General features: G+C 41.0%; 1 protein-coding gene across 1 annotated transcript in view; it reads right to left on the bottom strand.

Annotated features, from left to right (window-relative positions):
• LOC311244441 (contactin-3-like) overlaps positions 1–21434 on the bottom strand; it is an 85394-nt gene that overhangs the window by 14473 nt on the left and 49487 nt on the right. Inside the window, exons 14-15 of the mRNA XM_084333950.1 lie at positions 565–723; positions 92–241 (exon numbers count right to left, since the gene is read on the bottom strand). Of these exons, the coding sequence (XP_084190076.1) occupies positions 92–241; positions 565–723 (309 nt within the window). The remainder of the gene's footprint in view (positions 1–91; positions 242–564; positions 724–21434) is intronic.

Below are 21434 nucleotides of genomic sequence, written 5' to 3'. Positions count from 1 at the left end.
AAATGAAATTAAAGCGTCGGGGGCCTTTGAGTCGAGGTCTTTGCGCAGAGGAAAAGAGATCATGTCTTGGGGGGAAAAAAGTGAAATGTACCTGCGTCTTCTGTCCTGGTCCTGAGAGACTTAGGACTGGGCTCTCCCACTCCCACGCTGTTCTTAGCCAACACACGGAACTCGTACTCCACCCAGGCGTTGAGATCCACTACGGTGGCAGTCAGTGTGTTCCCATCGATTACTTCGGGGACTGGGGGTTTGGGTGAAAGAGAGTTCTCGTTTTCAATATCAATTTGTGATTCAAACAGGGATCCCCTGAAATGTTCCTTTAAATTAAGATAATATAAGCCTTTATTCTAAAACCATTGAGGAGATTTGTTTTGGACGTGCAAGAGTAAACACAATTGAAATACATTTACTCATTACTCGTGCAAAATCACGTTCTTGAATTTGCCCCCCAAACATTAAAACATCCACAGTCTCGTCTTTCAACGTAGTGGCCCAATAGGGGAATACAGTACATCCCGATCCTCCAGGATACGGTCAACTATACGTCCTCACTGTCCTACATACCTGTGTCCACCTTCTGCCAGCCCACGGTGAAGAGGGTCCTGGTCTGGACGAGGTAGTGAGTGATGGGGCTGCCGTTGTCTCTGCCGGGGCTCCAGGCCAGCTGGGCAGTGCTATCCGTCACCTCCTCCACAGTCACGGTGTCCGGGGGGCTGGGGGGGCCTGGCTCGATTGGAGGAACAGTAGGCACAGTGAGCCACCCACACGTTCACACGCATGCATGCACACGCACACGCACACACACACACACACACACACACACACACACACACACACACACACACACACACACACACACACACACACACAGACACAGCAGCACACACAATAACTGTTACTGTATTTGGGTAGCTTTTTCCCAGATGTACTGTATGTTAAACCCCTTCAAAATGTTCTATATTGAATAATAATTTGTAGTCTTCACCAAATTGTTCAATAAACGACTGAAAATGGCTTAGCAGCATCTCTACACCTGTACCGTCATTGAGAATGCAAGGATCTATGAATATGAAAATTGGCAACAAACAAGCGTTGATATTTACCAGATATACCAAGTCGACGGCTTGATATTCTCTCAAGACATAATAGGCTGACAAGAAATTTCAAATAACAGCTTCCCTACTCGATTACTGAAATACATTTCAGTAATTTTGTCCGGCAGTGTGGCTACATGAGTAGTGCTCCGGACTCATGGTCGGAAGATCACCGGTTCGAGCCCCGGTCAAGGCTGCTGTCGGAAAGTGGTGTTGTTGTCCAGCAGGGGGCACTCTGTCCTCTGGACTTGTCAGTAACAATGCCCCTGTTACAGTGATAAGGACACCGTACAGCTGTGAGTGCCGTCCTTCGGATGAGATGCTAAACCGAGGTCCTGACTGAATTCGGTTGTTAAAGAACCCAGGACGCCAATCCCTGACGTTCCTGGTCAAATTCCCAATCATGTCTCTGACATCAAGGCCACCTAATCATGCCTTCCCCTTAATTGACTGATATCAATCCCTGTCTCCTGAGCCGTTCAGCCATTGTGTATTGTGATGTGTGCCGGGTGCCATTGTATGGTAGCCATTGAGCCTGCGTAGCCCAAGGTTGGGTGCTACCAGTGGTGGTGGTGAAGGAGGCAATTTCCACCCTACATTGTAAAGCGCTTTTAGTGTCTAGAAAAGCGCTTTATAAATGCAATTAATTATTCTGTCACAAACATAGATGTAGAGGCACACATGTATGCATGTACTGTATATAGTATGTGTGCACACATGTATACTGTACATACAGTATATGTAACAGGGCTGATATTGTTGTGTTAAACTTCGATGCTCCGAGGGAGTTTCCAACCCGGGTCTGCCGCCCCACGGGCGACATCACAGACCGCTATACCAAGAGGTGAATTCACTTCTTGGTAACGTGTCTATGTGCCTTTAACGGGGGAGTGATTTTAACTCGCAGTACCGCTACTTGCCACAGTCACTTCACAACGCTTGAAGTCCATCGTGACTGTGCCTTGCGGTACCATCTGTTACACATACATGCATTGACATAAACAGTTACACTATATTACTGGAAGAGCTCCCAAGGTGTTGGTCAAAACTTTCAGCTTGAGCAAAACTTAACTTGAGCCGTTGCCCTTTAGAGAGGAAATAAACGATAATTCAAGACTTCCCATCCAATATTCAACCAACTTATAATCTTCACTTTCCATGGGGCCTCCCTGGTAATTCATCAGTGAATTAGCAGGGATGAACCAGTCGGCAGGCAGTCAAATTAAAAGGTAAGAGATTAAAACAGACCTCAGAGCCCTGGCGGACCACTGTTTTATCATTTCTTTTCATTAGGCAGCATGATGTTTTACTTCAGCTTGGTCTGCCGCTTCCTCCTTCTAATGAAGGTCTCATCAGGAAGAACTGCTTTAGTACATCTGAGGCTTTAGATAGTATCTATGTAGTACTATCTATATACTGTACACTGTGTGTATAATACACTATAGTATATGTAGCTGTGTGTGCATACAGTATAGTATCTGTGGCTGTGTGTACATATACATTATAGTATCTGGAGCTGTGTAAATATACACTATAGTATCTGTATGTGTGTACGTATACACTATAGTATCTGGAGCTGTGTGTATATATACAGTATAGTATCTGTGGCTGTGTGTAAATATACACTATAGTATCTGGAGCTGTGTGTACATATACACTATAGTATCTGTATGTGTGTACGTATACACTATAGTATCTATAGATGTGTGTACATAATATACAGTACATTATAGTATGTGTAGCTGTGTGTACATATACACTATAGTATCTATAGCTGTGTAAATATACACTATAGTATCTGGAGCTGTGTGTACATAATATACACTATAGTATCTATAGCTGTGTAAATATACACTATAGTATCTATAGCTGTGTGTACATATACACTATAGTATCTATAGCTGTGTGTACATAATATACACTATAGTATCTGGAGCTGTGTGTACATAATATACACTATAGTATCTGGAGCTATACACTATAGTGTGTACATATACACTATAACTCAACACATGCATAGCTACCAGTCTATGACTAATTAAGCTAAAACATAAAGGTATAGGCTACAGTCCAATATATAACTGCCTTCAGAAACAATATTGGCAACACATATTTTCAAACTGGCAGAGATCCTAGTCTAACAAGGGGTAACGTTAGTTCGACAGGGACGGAATCACGGTATCACAGAATCACGGATCTAGTCATCTTGTTCTTCCCATACTATAGAGGCCTTTCATGGTATGTTTGTCCTCCATGTTGGAAAAAACAACGGTTGCTACGTGCAAAATGACGGTTGCTATGTGTTGATTGAGAAATATATCAATGTCACATACAGTGATGTCACGGTTTTCCTGTGTTTTAGCTACACATTTTTGTTTGAAGGCGATTGCCAGTGGTTACAGGCAGCCATGTTGGAAGAAAGAACTAACATCACGGTGACCAATTGCAGCCACTCTTATTGTCTGGGACCAAATACGGCCACGCCCCACTCCCAGTAAAAAGTGGGAATCTCTAGAATGGGTTTGGGGCGACGCTGTATACGGAAGTGGCTCTCAAGGTGACGATTAGACAACACTTTCTGTTGTCAGTAGATGGCAGCATTGGTTTAAAATTAAAAGGTGAAAATGTTGAAAACTACAACACTGCATTTCCCAAGAGCGTTAGCACAGGTCGCAGGTCACTGGGATGTGTCTATATTCTTCGACGTGATCTGAACAGCGGTAAACTATTACTGCGACCTCGGTATAGCGACCGCGAATGGTAAACTAATTATCTTAACAGAAGTGCGCTGGTAGCGTTACATATGTTGTCTAAAGGGGGACATATGGTACAATTTAAGATTCTAATGATAATCGGCATATAAAGGACAACATCGTTAATTTGTAAGAAACCTCAATGAAAACGGCGCAGGGTGCTATTGTTATGAAAATGTGATAGAATCCTATAAAAATGTGGACGCATTTGGTTTACGTTCCGCTACACAAACGTTCTGTGCACATTCCTATTCAGTATCTTTGGTTGGACTGCATGACACCGGCTCGCTTCCCCCTCACCTCTCCTCTAGTTCACCTAGATATCTGGATCAAGTCAAGTCTCAAGTCTTTGGTCACAAGTCTGTCAAGTCTCTTTTTTGGAATAATAAGTGTTTAATCCACTGTGCATCAGGTAATAAATAACCACTGTGCAACATGCATCTCCATATCTCTAATTTAGAGATCAATCTGTTGAATCATTTTCTGACTTTATTATATATTTATCTATATATATCCCAATTATTTTTCTTTTTATAGTTGTGATGACTGTAGTGTAGCATTATATGTTTTTTATTGTCAAATAAACTCCATCCATTTATCCACACATCCATCCATCCATCTATCTACCCATCCACCCATTATATAGATACATTATGTAGGTTATATATTCTATATTTGTGTGTAAAACATCACAAATTGTTAGATGCCCACATTCTTTGCTGAAAGACATGTTATGTGCTCTCTATATACATTAACATAACAGACTCAAGTATTGTATGTGTTCTATATACATTTAGTATAACAGACTGCATCCGGACAAAAGGTACTGGAGTCGTCGTCTCATATCAGAAAGGAGGATTGTTTATTTGCATGAACCAAAGTTCTCGTACAGCATGAAACTAATTGAAAGTCTTCAGAAGAGGCTGGAGCTCTCTGCTTGATGTGGTCCGTCTCGCTATCCAAAACTCTTCTGCCTCCCTACCGGAAGAACTAACAGCTTAAAGTCTCTCTCGCAATGTTTCTCTTGAATCTAACTCTGTCTCGCTCTTGCGTTGTTTTGGCTATCTCGTCACCCTAGCAACGGTTTCTGACCCATATATCATTACTAGCACTCTGCCCTGCCCCCATCAGTCCCAAGTCATGGGCAGACTGTGCCATCTCAAGAATGTCGACCCTGAGCAACTCTCTCGGAAAAGCCCCACAGCTTAAATCTAACTCTGTCTCTTATCGGCATTGCCATGGCAACCACTATCTTTGTTATGTTTCCGATATCTCTCACAGGCCCTGCTTCTACACAGGCTGGAATGAAATGTCTGTCTTAGAGTTTAACACACACCGCTTTAAACTCTCAGTGCTCTCTATATACATTTAGTATAACAAACTCAAGTATGTGAGCCTCTATATACATTTAGCATAACAGACTCAATTATGTGCTCTATATACATTTAGCATAACAGACTCAATTATGTGCTCTATATACATTTAGTATAACAGACCCAAGTATGTGCTCTACAGTATATACATTTAGTATAACAGACTCAAGTATGTGCTCTATATACATTTAGTATAACAAACTCAAGTATGTGCTTTATATACATTTAGTATAACAGACTCATAATTGAGTATGTGCTCTACAGTATATACATTTAGTATAACAGCCTCAAGTATGTGCTCTATATACATTTAGTATAACAGACCCAAGTATGTGCTCTACAGTATATACATTTAGTATAACAGCCTCAAGTATGTGTTCTATATACATTTAGTATAACAGACTTAAGTTAAGTATGTGCTCTCTATACATGTAGTATAACAGACTCAAGCTTCATTTTAAGATATTGATCTGTGTAAAACTCATTAGCTGCTCTTAATAAAATGCTTTGATACATTAGCCTCATTAATACATATTAATGGGACACACAATCAAGGATCAATTCCTTATCTTCTTAATTATATTTCCTTGGCAGAGCAGATAGGGTGTGTTAAAGTAATATCTTGGGGGTGTTGAAATAATCTGGTATTAAAATGGACAGACTGCCTGCCTAGGCTGCTTATTGTAGACCAAACACAGGAGGAAATAAAAGAAAATCTGGCCCTCATTATGAATAAATACCTACAGCTAAAGAAATATATTGGTCTGGAATGAATCTCACTGAAATGGGTGAATTATCCCTCTCAAAGAATGCAAGATGTTGTGGGGGACTGAATCAAAGAACAGTGAGAATAAAGTATACATCAACACCCACATGTAATATGGGCGCTGCGCGTTCTGGCAGGACACAGTCACGCATGGAGCTGTGACAACTTAACTGACGCCCCACCATCCCACCTACATTGATTTGGTGTTCTATTTAAAGACCTCCCCATCCACACACTCTGAATGCTGATGATATCACAATCCTGCTGCCTGCAAGCAGTGCTTCCTTTTTTACCGCCAATTCGGTACAACATAGGCTACTTCGCTTGTGCGCCACTATGCAAATGATCACGACAGGATAGCAACACCTCAAGTGGCTTTCAAACCAGACGCGCACAGGCTGCCAGTGACAGAGCTGATCTGAGCTACATCATTGTTTTCAACGGACGCGGCTCCCACTGTAGCGCAGAGCACAGCTCCTCTGGTGTGAAAGCTCTTTATCTGAAAAACCAGCAGATTCTTTTTTGCAGCAGCAGTTTGGTAACAAGGTTACTTAAGGCTTAAGCACTGCTGACTTAAATTGATGAAGGACAATCTATTTAAACAACTCGTTGTTGTGCTGGTGTAGGATAGCAGGTGTTTCAAGAGATTTGAGGGGAAAAGAAAATCGGGGCTCCTCTCGCACTCCAAAAGCATGAAACAGCTGAAACTTTAATTCTAACAGTAAGGTCGAGGATTCTACCCGCCTCCATGAAATCCATACAGTAGCCTAAGTGAAGAAGACGCATTAGAGTGCGAGACTTTTCTTCTCTTACAGTAAAATGTGGACCTAAGCCTTGAGCGTAGTTTGGATATCATATTACTGATCAACAATGATGTTCTTGTTATCTTTGGTCTTGACAAAATCAAAGTAATGGAGTAACAAGTTGTTTTTTGATGTGGGTAACTGTAATATTATTACTGAAATCGAGGTAGTAGTTTGTTACACTACTCGTTACTGGGAACATAATATGGCGTTACCATCCAACACTACCTGCAGTAAGGTTTTCACCACCATCACCCCAGCCTCCACTTGGGTTCTGCTCTGTACTGCATGTAACTATCCTAAGGGTATTGTACGCTATACTCTCTGTCCTCTGTGGGGGATTTGTTGAGTTTGCTGTTAGGCTTTATCTTTTCTATAAGTTGTTGTGCTTTAGTCTCCTGCAGCAGGGAGCTCCCCTAAGAGTAGAATCATACCGCCAAGGCTAACTCTACTGCCATTGTCATTTATTCTGCTGTCATAACAAACGGTTAAGATGTGATTTTGCTCCTCCCCTAAATAACACTCACGAGCAATCGGTCATCTTCATCCCATTGTGCATTTCCTTCACACCGCTAGCAATGTCCGCCGCTCCGCCCCTTATCAAAAAGGTCATGAGGCTTGAATAAACAATGGTAAGGATGTTAAATGTTACAATCTACATGCCCTGACCTTGACCTTCTCTATAACCAGTACCCAATTAAGCGTATAGGGGAGATGCTGGAGCGGCATCTAGAACAGTATAGTCCGTCACTCAGAAGACGAGACGCACTCTGAATCTATAGTTATTAGCGGTGACCTTGCACCCCCGAGAGGACATGAGTGGAACAAAAGGAATGCCAGAAACAACACTCCAAACCCTTATCAAGCTACCATCACTGAAGAAGGTATTTATGCTAGAGCAGGGGTTCCCAACCAAAGTGGGGTCACATGGAGTTGAAATGGGGTGGCTAGTCTCTCCTAATGCCAAGCTGGAGTTTGTGCTCCCTGTTCGTTCCCTGTATTTCATTAATTAGTTGTATGAGAGAATAATCTAAGTTGACATCTTTAACAGATAGTAGCTAAACATAATGCATTAAAAGATGTCAACTTGGATTGTTTTCTTCCATACAATCTTCTATAAAATCTTTGTCTCTCAGGGTCCAGGGGGGGGCGCCATAACTCACCTAGGGCATTAAATATGCCAGGGCCAGCCCTGTGCTCACATGTGACAAGCAGGCTACGGGTGTTCCCATTTCAAACATTTCTGCGAAGTTAGCAAGAAAATCATAAAAGGAAAGTGCGCGGATAGAGTTCTTCGCCCACCTGCGTCCCCGCAAATTACTTTGCAAGAAATTGTCTGTTTTGAATGTCTGGGGTCACTAGAGTTTTGTGACATCAAAGTGGGGTCACAAGCTAAACTTTGTATTTAAAGTGCTATATACTGCAAATAAAGTTCACTTTACTTGACTATACTAGTCTGTACTGTATTATTATTATTATTATTATTATTATTATTATTATTATTATTATTATTTGGGGTCTTTGTTTATCATACACATTTACATATACTGTACAGTACTATACAAATAGATGGATCCCTCCTAATGACACATGGAGGATATCTAAAGTATAGGTTATTATTGTAAACTAAATGTAAAACACAATTTTTAACTGAAATAAAAACAAAGACCAAGCTTAACTCTTTGAGCGCCACCGACTTTCCCCATCTGTACTGGCTGGCGCCAGCTTTTCTTGACCATTTTCACGATATTTCACGATCTTTGCGGAGCTATTGTATATTCTATATTATAGCTATGGAGACAATAGTATGGCTCATTTGACAGACACTATGTCTAGTCCAACATGTAAAAAAGAGTTTGTTTCTACATACCTTCATTCGTTCACAATTCCAAGCTAAACATTGCCCCGTTTCACTCAAATCCAGACTGGTTTCCTAGATCGTGAGATAAAGTGTGTTTTGTGCACCGTGTGCGCAAATCTCACGGCTGCTCGCTTGACACCTATATTATTGCCAGGTCAAAGGTAAACACACCTTGTTTCTTCACAAGGGGGGGGGGGGGGTCGTTTATCCGACGCTGTGTGCATACAAACGCATGTTTTATGATGGAGTAACAGGATCATACATATAACGTTAGGTAGCCCTCATCCGTCTTCTTCATCTGCTCGGGCCAGACTATAGACGGAGCCGAATAGGTTTCCTCATCGGTCGGTTTGATTATAGTTTTGATTGATTATAGTCCAACATAGTCCATAGTCTGGTGGAAATGCACCTTATCGTCCATAATCATCATCCATATAATCCATTTAGTCTTTTTCATAATATCCAATAGTTCGCTCTAGGCGATCGCGATTGTCAAACGTGTCCTGCTCAGTGCTGCTCGCAAAGAGTCCCCAGTTGTTTGGGGGCTGTGGGGCTGGCACTAATGGCCCATGCATGTTCATAAGGTAGGTGATACTGCCACCTGGTGAGATTCGATCATCATTGCAATTCCAACGTAGGTAGCTGTGCCAGGGTGACTTAGAGGGCTCCAGCCGAGTGTGTAGAACGGGGATCAAAGGAAAAAGATCAAAGGATCTAAAAACTAGATATTACGTTTTTGGCACTCAAGCGTTGGCGGTGAAATGCGAGATATTATGTTTTTGGCCATCAATGAGTTAAAGGGGAACGACGCACATTCTTTGAAAATGTATATTGTTTAGGGGGTACTACAACAACACCTGCACTGTCCTCATGCCTGCGCATTCATCAAGAATGTGCTTCAAAACCTTTTAGGGAGAGCGTCATCACCGGGATCTCTCCAGGCAGCTCAACAAGGAAACAAATGGAGCACGGAATAACAGCAAAATGAAAACTTAAAATACTGATTCAATAACAGGCTTCCTTTTAATGACCATTTTCTGGAAGAGGAAACGCTTGTAAGCTTACTCTCTGGAAAGCATGAGCGGTGCAGACAGAAGGCTGCGTGGTTGGAGTATGCAGGCTACATCAAACAGGGGGTGCTCTCATCAATTTCAACATTTGCTTTTTGCAGATTCACACAAACTGATCACGCTATGATATTAAGAATGGTCCAGTTTGATGACTATATTTTGGCACTCAAAGAGGCAATAAATGTTGACCATTTTCTGGAAGAGGAAACGCTTGTAAGCCTACTTCTCTGGAGTGACCGGACCAGTCCTGGTGACCAGATGTCCTGGTTCGTCTGGGATCGTCCCGGTTTCAAGCTTTGTGTCCCGAGTCCCGACATAATCTGTAAATATATCTGTTGCTATGATGCTTTGGGCATGTGTCTCTTTCCGACAGAATCTTATATCTTCCATCAATTTTCTATCCGTTCATTGACGGATCAATGTAGCGCAACCTATTTATTTGTCTGCTAGTTCACAGCAAACCTTCAGCACCACAAAGCAGCCCATTGAAAGTGGACAGCTCCCCTAGCGCCCACAGATACACAGAGGGGGAGAGAGGGGGAGAGAGGGGGGAGCTAATAGAGAGAGACAAACAGACAGACACAGACAGACAGACAGACAGACAGACAGACAGACAGACAGACAGACAGACAGACAGACAGACAGACAGACAGACAGACAGACAGACAGACACACAGACAGACACACACTCAGTTATCCAGATGCGAGAACACTAGTGTGACAGAGAGGGGAGATATGAGAGGGGGGGGGGCAAGGAAGAGGGGGGGGGGGGGGGTGGGAGAGATGAGAGATATGCATTACATACAGAGGGAGAAGGGAAGAGAGATAACTTCAGTTTTACTTTACAAAAGTATATTAGTCTGTAAAAGGTTGGCAAGAGATAGACAGATAGACATTGGATTCCATTCAGTTGGATTTGTGATACTGTTTTGATTACACATAGTAGAAGGGGATGTTTTTGTGAGCCTTTATTTTTCGCCATGTGAGGGTTGGACACAATTACATTGTGTGATTTGCTTTAGAAGTGCGAGGGATCCAGGGAATGATCTTTGAGTAATGGCACATTTATCCGGCCAGTGTAACTGTTGTACAATGTGTCTGTTGTTACAGTACGATACATTGAGGTCCATTGTTTGGTTTTAATGCCTAAAACAGGGGATGTTTTAGTGAATCTTTATAAGGCCACTACATTGTGTGAGTACTCATATTACTGAGTAATGTTACATTTAGCAGATTAATATGACCATCTGTTGTTGCCTATTGGGTTATGATTATTTGCAGCATATTTACTTTATGCTAAATGCAGTACCTTTAATTTTAAGATTTGTCATTTTGGTTATTTATTTTATTGAAACATACATTTGCTTAAAGCAAGCACATCTGTCCACTCCCATGTTGACAAGTTACAGTTACAAGGTACATTTTGAACAGACAAAAAATATGCAATTAACTCAATGGAGGCCAAACCCGAAAAAAGTCGGGTTAACTCGCCAGCGGTTGGGCGCCAGACCCGAGATTTCTCAGGTTTTGGTCGTTTATTCCTTTATTCGATATTTTTATTCATTATTCATCCAGGGACCTTGGTGTTACCATAGGGAATGCGTCTGAGATCGCCAAAGTGCAATACTGGCCGCTAGGGCTGGGCGATATGACCAAAAATGTTATCGCGATAAAATTATAAAATTATTTTCATATAATTCGATATCGATAATTATCGTCGATATAATGTCTGTCAAGTTTAATTAACTTCTTATGCTGCTGCGAATGTCTCAAGTCGAGTTGATGTCGTCATCAGTCCGCGCATGTTAGCAGTTAGCCGACAAGCGGAGTATCTCATGACAATAAATATGACACTAAAATACTCTCTTCCGCCACAATATATTGAAACGAACTGTATACCCCACACTACTATAAACGTGGCCTCAGAATTCAAAACACACACATACTCGGCACGTAAATATATAAAACATCGCCGTGCAAGCTAATTAGCCTAGCAAGCCTTGTTGTTGAGTGAGTCCTACCTCCTTCCGGGTCTACTTCGCTCTCAGCCATCTCCTTCACTGATTGGTTGTTAGCTGTTGTGCGTAAGCACGTCATCACGTAACGTTGGTTGTTGGTTAGTGAGTGTGCTGAGCCGAGGCTGAACGGAGCCAAGCTTGGAAAATCGATATATCGAAACTTTTCCAACCAGACCACGTTTCATGTTTATTTCGAGGAAATAATTTATCGCGATAGTTATCGTTATCGTTTTATCGCCCAGCCCTACTGGCCGCATCCAGCTAGACGGCGTATCGAGCAGCCTTTGTAACCTTATATCTTGGCCTGTGTAACGGCCAATTGTCTCTGGTCTCACTTTGTCGGCGGAGTGGAGCGGTTCTCCCGGTTCCATTGAAGCGCGTCAAATATCCCCGATCCATATGTTGTGGTGGGTTATGCCATGGACCAAATGGACATCGGATATACCAGATGGCGATCAAACAATTGGAATATTATTTTTGGAATACTCCCGATCACAGGTAAGGACTATCTGACGTAAATTTTTGCTTGATCCTGCAATGCTTTTATACCGATCGGGCTGATAAGCATTTTTAGTGTTCAATACGAATGCCGTTACTGACAATCAAATAATCCGAAACGACCCCCCCCCCATTCATGCATTCATGATGAAACATAATACCTATGACATAGATGTGATTTGGGAATAGTAGAGTGTACAGGCAAGAAACAGCAACGTCTATAGTAGAATTGACGTATAAGGCTATAACTCCGCATTTCGTGAATTACCCCAGACCGCTCTAAAACCATACTTATATTCACCACGGTATAACACGGGAACGTATGGATGGAAAAATCTATTCTTTTTCACATATTGAGCGATAGATAGGTGATGTCAAATGGGCCATAGTATTGTATCCATAGCTATAATATAGAATATAGTTATAGCTCTACAAACAAGGTGACGCACTCCTATCTTTTAAAGCGTGGCCTTGCTATGACGGGCTCCATCTAATAGCTGGCGCTGAATGAGTTAATATGTTGCAAAACAACCTATCCAGGCTAATAAAAAAAAGAAAAGAAAAAAATTACAAATGAATTCAATTAAGAATTCTTCTAAAACTAGCAAATGACACTTAAAAAGGACTAAAACGTAACTAAAATACAATTCTAATTAAGAAATCAAATAAAAATGAATGGAATTCATAAAAACCACAATGCTCCCAGTCTGCTCTCCTCTTGTCAGCTGGTTGACAGCCTGAGGTTTTGACAGCCTGGGATTGTGATCATGTGCAAAGCCACTTTTTGGCGGAGGTGGCTGATAGCCATCCAGTTTCAAGCTGTGCCGTCCAGAATTTAAAGCCATTTGGTCAAAACAGGCATTGTAAACAGAGCACAGCCTGTTTCCCAGTCCAGGCCATTACATCTCCAAGGTGTATAGTGACAGGCTTGATACCATTTCCCAGTCCAAACCATTACATCTCCAAGGTGTGTAGTGACAGGCTTGATACTGCTTCAAGATCAGGTTTATCTGCGGTTATTTCCCATATTGAGGGACATCTTATTAATGGCATTTACCTAAAAGAACCTGTACCCACTGATGGGCATCCTTACAAGAAAAATATATGGATCCAACCTTTTCAAATCCTGACACCAAAATCATTCCTCACCTCATGTGACATTTAACAGATCTGCACGGCGTCCGTCTGCCAGGCCAGGTCATCGATCTGATCTGAGGTCTGATCTCATTTTGCATGCTACCTGGTGTGCTCACACAGCTGCCACTCCGCTCAGCACAGTAGAAACAAATACTTCCATTTTCTAACTGACAATGTGTCTGTTGACATGTGTTGATACCAAGCTGTATACTGTATAAATACCTTGTAAAGTGCATCACTGATACAATATCACACACTATCCCATAGGGCAGACTTTAATCTTGAAGGGGTAAGAACGTGTTTTTGCCCATCCAGATTTTTGTCACTCATAAATACACATTTTGTCCCTGATAACTATGAATATAAATTCAGAAATGACACAATTCATTGCCATTAGAAAGGGTTGTTTTTGTTTAGCGAGCATACAGTCAATTTGCAACACCCCTACTGATAATATTAATGACACAGGCTGTGCCCCACAAGAGATGAATGACATGAATCATACTGTAGATTCAAATAAAAGAAAAAAAGCAGTGATCTGGAGTTGCGAGGGAAAGGTAGGAGGTTTTGGAGCTGTAGCGTAGTCGATTAAATTGCATTAGCGTGTGCCTTAATAATACAGGAGGCCTCTCCAAATCTACTGGGTGCAGTAAGGCTTGTTTAATTAGTCGGCTAACAAACTTTTTTATTGCTTCTCATTGTTGTGAATAATTGTGGCATTTATATTTTAGATTTCTGTTGACCCATTTGGGCTACTACTAGGTCTAAATATCCATGATATTGGCTTTCCTTCTTATCTCACAAAATTCCTTCCCATCCCGCTATAAAGAGCAATAACCTACAGTCTACATTTTGATGTGTTCTGGACAAAGTAGGCTATTTAGTCCTATGGAATATCAAAGGCCTCTACAATGATCTGTACGGACTGACAGAATCAACCAGCGATGTTTTATGCAGTGATAATGTAGACCTATATAGAATTGTTTTTAAATCTATAAAAAAAAACAAGTAGGCAATACCTCACAAATTGTTCATTTATTTTATTTTATTTATTTTTTTGGACAATGGACAAACAGCCAAACAGCATCTCACATCCTAAGTCAGAAAGAGGAGCCAACTAGCGGCTGGGTGGCGCAGCGGACATTGTGCTCGTCACCAACGCAAGAGACACCGAGTTCGAATCCGGCTGTCGGCGTTGGGCCGGCCGTCATACTAACTCAATTGGCAGAGTTAGCGGGTGGGAAGTCGAAGGGTTGTAGTCTGGTCATTGTGAACAGCGACTCCTACAGGTCGGTTGGGGCGCCTGCACAGCAAAGTCAGGAAAATGGCGGGGGCAGTGTGAGCCTCCTACACGTTACTCCTCGTCAAATGAGAGTCCGCGCTGGCAGGTGAAAAGATGTGACAGGCTGCCTCCACATGTATCGGAGGGGACATGTGATGCAAGGCTTCCATCCTCCCTACAACCGGCCACTGGGGGGCATATGCGAGCAACGATCAGGACAGGACAGGGAGAATTGGCACGAGAGGTAAATTGGGACGGGGAGAAAAATCACAGAAAAAAAGGAGGAGAAAAAACTAGATAAAAAAAATGAAAGAGGAGCCAACTGGCCCGCATCACCTTGACTTGATATATATACCTGTATTTATACCTGTTTTTTTTTTTTTTTACTCCACACGTCTCCACACCAGAGCGCATGGGCTCACCTCACAAATTTGCTCAAATCTTGTGGAGACAAATTTATTATGCATCTGTCTAATATAAATGGCCGGGAATGAAAGAGGAGGGAATGAGGATAACACAGATATATATTTGATCTCAAATATATCTTTTATATTTAAATTACCTTAATTTATTGATCTATTTTAGTTTACTGCTGCTACTTTTTAAAACTTTTAAAATGTGTAACTTTTTTACAGATTTGATTGTTTGTCCACCAGTGTTTTACTCATTTGATTATTTTATTGTGTGTCCATTTTGTCTGTCTGTAGTCAGCCTCCAATACGTCGCCAGTGGAGCAGTGGAAAAGTGTGCTGCTTGACGACAGACAGTACAGACTAGTCTTTCGTCCAAATTATTCTAACTTCAGTTGCTAGGGAGCTGTTCACAAATATAGACAGAATTCACTGGAATTCTGTTGCTAGGGAACAGATTAGACTCAAATGTTGCATTAGCAAACATAGACCACTGCACTTCCGCGTTACATTGAGCTCATGGAGGAGAGAGCGGGGGGAGAAATTTAATGAATGTGGATGAGAGCCTTGACATTAAGTGGTTGTAGCTACGGCTGTGGGGGTGCTGGAGACATGAGCCAATAGACTTTTATACGCCTGAGTCCCCTGAAGACGGAGCGACCAATCCCAAATTGATTGACACTTTCTCTGTCAAGCTATAGTCGCTTTTTCATACCTAATCCCGAACTACGCATGCGCAGATTGATAACCTAGACTCCGTGGGCAATCTGTACATGCGTAGTTCGGGAGTATTATTTCTTATTTCTTTCTTATGTCTTATTTCAAACTAGTGGCAATATAATATCGAAAACAGACAATTTGTTGTTTATTTTACTTCATTTTGTCTGATTGTGTCCATAGATCCCAATTACAATACAGAACTTTGAGGGAGTTTTCTCAAAAGTTTGTATGCATTTTACTTAGACACAAAGACATGGAACTCCATTTCCCTAGTACATACACACACCACACTTTCCACATTTCTTCCCATCCATATCCTGCTTCTAATTACAGAAGGGTTTGTTGATATATCATTCATTGCCGGGTTTATAGTACATTTTATACCAAAATTAGGCAGAATTGATTTTTAGACAGTATTTCCTGATGTATGGGCTGCCACAATCCCTTCTGGAAAAAGTTTCGTTTTGAATGTATCAACAAAATTAAACCAAGTTTTTGAATCTGGCATGATCCATGTTGGTGATTCGTGTCTTGGCGATATATGCAATTTATAAAGCATATTTAATGAGTAAGTGCCTAATTTGCATATATAACCATACAATTCAGAAAACTTGCAATATATTTTTTCTTAGTTTATATGAACATATCAAACTGGGAAAGTTTCATAGTGATATCTATTAAAAAAAATTGCATATTAGGGGCTTTAACACTTTCTTCGCCAGGCTTAAATCCATAATAAACCATCCCACGCCAGCTCTATTTGTCTATGGAGAAGTTCCCCTTCTTTGCAGGGCTATAACTTTTTAAATTGTATTGCTAAATTGACATTACTATGGCCCATTCAACATCAAGTATCTATTGTTCAGGGTGTAGCAACGTTATACTTTTTCATTCACATATTCATACTAAAATACGGTCTAAAGTATAAGTATGTTTTTATCGTTTTCTGCAGCTTTCTGCAGAACGTGATTTATAGCCCTAAATGCATTATATTGATGATTGTATACAGTTTGATAGCGATCGGCGCGAGATAAAAAATTTCAAATGGACGTGCTTCTAGAAGTTACTACTTATCATCTGATGTTGACCGAATGGGGGGGGGGGTCGTTTATAATTCCGTGGCCAACGTTAGATGATTCATCTAGTGTGGGTGATATGATCATTAGAGCAGTTTGTATCGAACGCGTTAAAAAAAAATGCTGAAACTCACCGTAGCTTCCTTGTAGCGTTGGGCGATGAGCGTGGAGCAAAAATATTCCTATTATGGGATGTTGAAATATGCGATCCATCTCCAGGTTGTATAATAGTATATACGTCCAAATCATGTTGTTTATCGAGTTATTGGTAACGGATTGCTATCCACTGTGTCTCGCTCGAGTCCCGGGACTATTAGCGAGTGATCGGACCGAATTGGAATGAGCACCAGTTTCCGTTTCCGGTTTCCGGTTTGGGCGATCCGCCAATCGGCCACCAGATGGCGCTCTTGAACCGTTGGAGAGTTGAGAGGGGATCAACAGTAGATCTCAAGTCTCCGGACGAGAAATATGATTGCGATCACAGATTTTTGAAATATTGATCTCAATGACGTGGTACGGCGTCTTTGGCAGAATGAGCATGGCAGGGAATGACGAGATTTGGCGTTTTTGGCGACCAAAGTGTGAAGTCATTTGATCCATGTAATGGACACTACCCGATAAATGAAATGGTTGATGTTTTTAATAGTAACTTGAGCAGAGCACTGGACACTGTTGCGCCAGTCAAGATCAAAAAGAGGCTACGGAATAAAATATCGCCATGGATAAATAGCTCTATACGTGACCTTAACTCAATGGACGCCACGCAGTTGAGCATCGTTTGTACTTACCACGCCAAGCCCTAAGAGATAGGAATAAGTGGCGGTGTTTGCAGGGCTATAACTATATTCTATATTATAGCTATGGATACAATACTATGGCCCATTTGACATCGGCTATCTATCGTTCAATATGTGATTTTTTTTTTTTATTTCATCCATACATTCCCGTTTTATACCGTGGTGAATATGAGTATAGTTTTAGAGTTATCCTGTCTAATCCCAGAAAACGACGCTATGCAGCAATATGTGCATTTCACTAAAAGCGTTGCCGTTTCTCGCCTGTACACGCTACTATTTAGAAATCAAATCTATATTATCGGTATTATGTTTCATCATGAATGCATGAAAGGGCGGGGGGGGGGGTCATTTGTTGATGCTTTGATCATCACCAACGGCATACGTTGTGGAGTAACGTTACACACATGTTGTGATCGAGGTGAAGTCATGGTTGGATCACAGCAGGATTGATATCATATAGCCCTTACCTTCACTAGGATGTACCCCAAAAAGAATATTCCAATTATCTGATCGCGAGTCCCAGTATTGGTGTCGATCATGTCGCCAACATAATCCGCCACACATCATGCATCAGGAGCATTTGATGCTTCTCAATCCGATCGGGACAACCGCTCCACTTGCCCGACAAAGAAAAGTCCGACCGGAGACTTTTGATCGACGCACAGGCCAAGATATAATATTTCAAAGGGTGCTCGATACTGCCACCTGGGTGGATGCAGCCGGTATTGCACTTTGGCATTCTCAGGATGATTCCCCATGTTAACCCCCGAGTCCGTGTGCCTGTAATGAATGGAAATATCGAATAAAAGAAATAACGATGAAAACCCGACTATACTCGGGTTTTCGGGGGTCCTGGCGCTCAACGCATGGCAAGATAACCCGACTATCATCGGGTCTGGCGCTGATTGAGTTAAGAGAGTGTGTAGAGCAGCCGAACGGAAATGGAGAAAAACTAAACTGGAGATTCACCGTAATATTTTTAAAGAGCATATTATAATGTACAATAAGGCTATTCGTTCTGAGAGAAGAGCCCACTTCTCAAGGATTATTGCAGAGAATGGCAGTAATTCCAGGGTGTTATTTTCTACTATCGATCAATTATTAAATCCTGCACCCGCCTGTGACATTCACAGCCTGGCTTCTGTCACAAAATGTGAAGAATTTGAAAAGTTACAATAAAATAACTACTATTAGAATAGAATAGAATAGAATAGAATAGAATAGAATAGAAATACTTTTATTATCCTGAGGGAAATTTGACACTGCAAATCGCTCACATTAAACATTTAGACAGAACAAGTCACGAATAAATAGCGGGATTGTCAGAGATATTGATACGTTTGATCTGCCTTGTAACAAGCCGACAATTTTAAGGAATTTCCATGGCATCTCAGTCTCTGAGGCAGAACTCCATAGAATTATTACACAGAGTAAACCATCAACCTGCAATATTGACCCTATCCCTACAATTTTTTTTTTTTTTTTAAGTTTTTAATAGTCTCTCTACACCAGTCCGAAAAATTATGAATATAATTATACCTTGAGACTGGAATATTTCCTAATGCTTTTAAAACCGCTGTTGTGAAACCACTACTAAAGAAATCAAATTTAGATTATAACTAAGGTTGTCAAAGTTAACGCGGTATTAACGCGCTATCGCCCGATTCTATTAACGCCACTATTTTTTTTAACTCACGATTAACACTTTGAATGCCACGAGGTGGCGCCAGAGGTAGCGCTTCAATGCCACCATCGGCGCCAATGTTACGCTTAATATCGCCTAATCTATGTTTTAAATTATGGCTATGTGTCTAATCTGCCCGTCGCTTATTATTAGAATCCTTTTCCAGTCAGTGCTGTCAAGGCAGATTGGTTTTTTATCGCTTCATTTCAGTTTGAGAGCATTTTGAAAAGCACCCGTTTTGAGGTAAAAAACAGTTCATTCTAGACCATTCTATGATAATCGTCTTTTACTGGAATATTCCAGAACGTTGATATTTGTCGGCCTATTTATGAATAGTTTTCAAATAAACGCTAGATGATCAATATTATACGTGCACGCAAGCACATTCGAGCCGCACACGGATAATCGCCATGTTCATTTCCTCTTGGACTTTTACAGTCAAACCGAAAGAGCCCATTTCACAAAACAGCCTCAAAATTCATCAAAATTCATCAAAATTAGTCTGATTATCCTAACACTGATAACATAGATTCCTTACCTGACATCAGATGGTATCCAACTGGTATATTCCAATTCCTGATCACCATTCGAAAAAATCGATAAGTGTATGGATCCAACGTGTGTACAGTGCAGTACATGATTCCGCGGGTCTGAGAGGCTCCAGAATGAACTGTGATAACCCCGGCTGCATCAGTGACTGGAAAATGTGGAGTACAGGATTTTTTTCCCCATCCATTTTCATTGAGTCCATTCCAAAATCCCTTATGTCATCTGGGAGACGATAGGGGGCGCTTTTTTCCACATCTGATCGCCGGCGGCGCTCAGGTATACTAGGGTAGGCTCGCGTGATGCAATATGATTTCAGATCTCTAAAAAAAAAAAAAAAATCAGAGAAATCTCGTGAGTGGCTTTCAACATAACTATCGGAAACCCGAGATATCTCGTGAGTGGCAGTGAATGTGTTAAGGGAAACAAAATATATATATATATTTTTTTTTCCTTTTTTCTTTTTTTTTGACTTCACTCAGGTGTATTATTGATGCTCTCATTGATACTATGTTTGTTTCTGAAGTGTGTGTGTGTGTGTGTGTGTGTGTGTGTGTGTGTGTGTGTGTGTGTGTGTGTGTGTGTGTGTGTGTGTGAGAGAGATATAGAGAGAGAGAGGGGGGTGAGAGAGATGAGGAAGGGGCAAGAGAGAAAGAGAGCTGGGAGAGTGTGTGTGTGTGTGAGAGAGGGGGGTGTGTGATTACTCAGCCCTTGTGTGGGTGAATGTAACAAGTTCCTAACGTTTTCTTTCCCCTATTATTTCATGCACACTTAAATTATTATTTTCTTTTAAGTTATTTTGTGCATCACTCCGTTTTGAATTTGATGCAAATTTGCAATGCATGAGGGTCATCCTTTTGTGTTAAATGGCTGCATAAAGCAAGCATTTGTTGACTCGCATGTTGATAAGAGTATTAAAACTTGGAACTTGAAAAAGATCCGTTTAAGGATGAAAAAAATAAAAATAAAAAATGCGATTAATTTGTGATTAATCGCGAGTTAACTATGGACACTCATGCGATTAATCGAGTTAAATATTTTAATCGATTGACAGCACTAATTATAACATTATGAGTAATTTTAGGCCTATCTCCAACTTGCCTTTCTTGAGCAAGATACTGGAAAAAAATATTTAATCAACTAAATAATTTTTTTTAATGAAAACGCCATCTTGGAGAAATTCCAATCTGGTTTCAGATCTAACCATAGTACAGAGATGGCTTTAATTAAAGTCACCAACAATTTAAGAATTAGTGCTGCTGCTGGCAAGATCTCAGTTTTCATTCTCCTGGACTTGAGCTCTGCCTTTGACACAATTGACCATAGCATCCTATTGCATCGTTTGGAAAACTGGGTTGGCCTGTCTGAAAATGCCCTGAACTGGTTTCGATCATATTTTATAGACAGAAATGTTTATGTTAGTCTAGGAGATTATGTGTCAGAAGAATATGACATGGCCTGTGGTATTGCACAGGGAAGTTGTCTTGGCCTCTTCTTTTTTCACTATGTGTTACCTTTAGGTGACATTATTAGAAAGCAGAATATC

This window comes from Notolepis coatsorum (assembly GCF_963971535.1).
Source record: "Notolepis coatsorum genome assembly, chromosome: 17".
Lineage (NCBI taxonomy): Eukaryota > Metazoa > Chordata > Actinopteri > Aulopiformes > Paralepididae > Notolepis > Notolepis coatsorum.
This window is presented reverse-complemented; position numbering and strand designations above follow the sequence as displayed.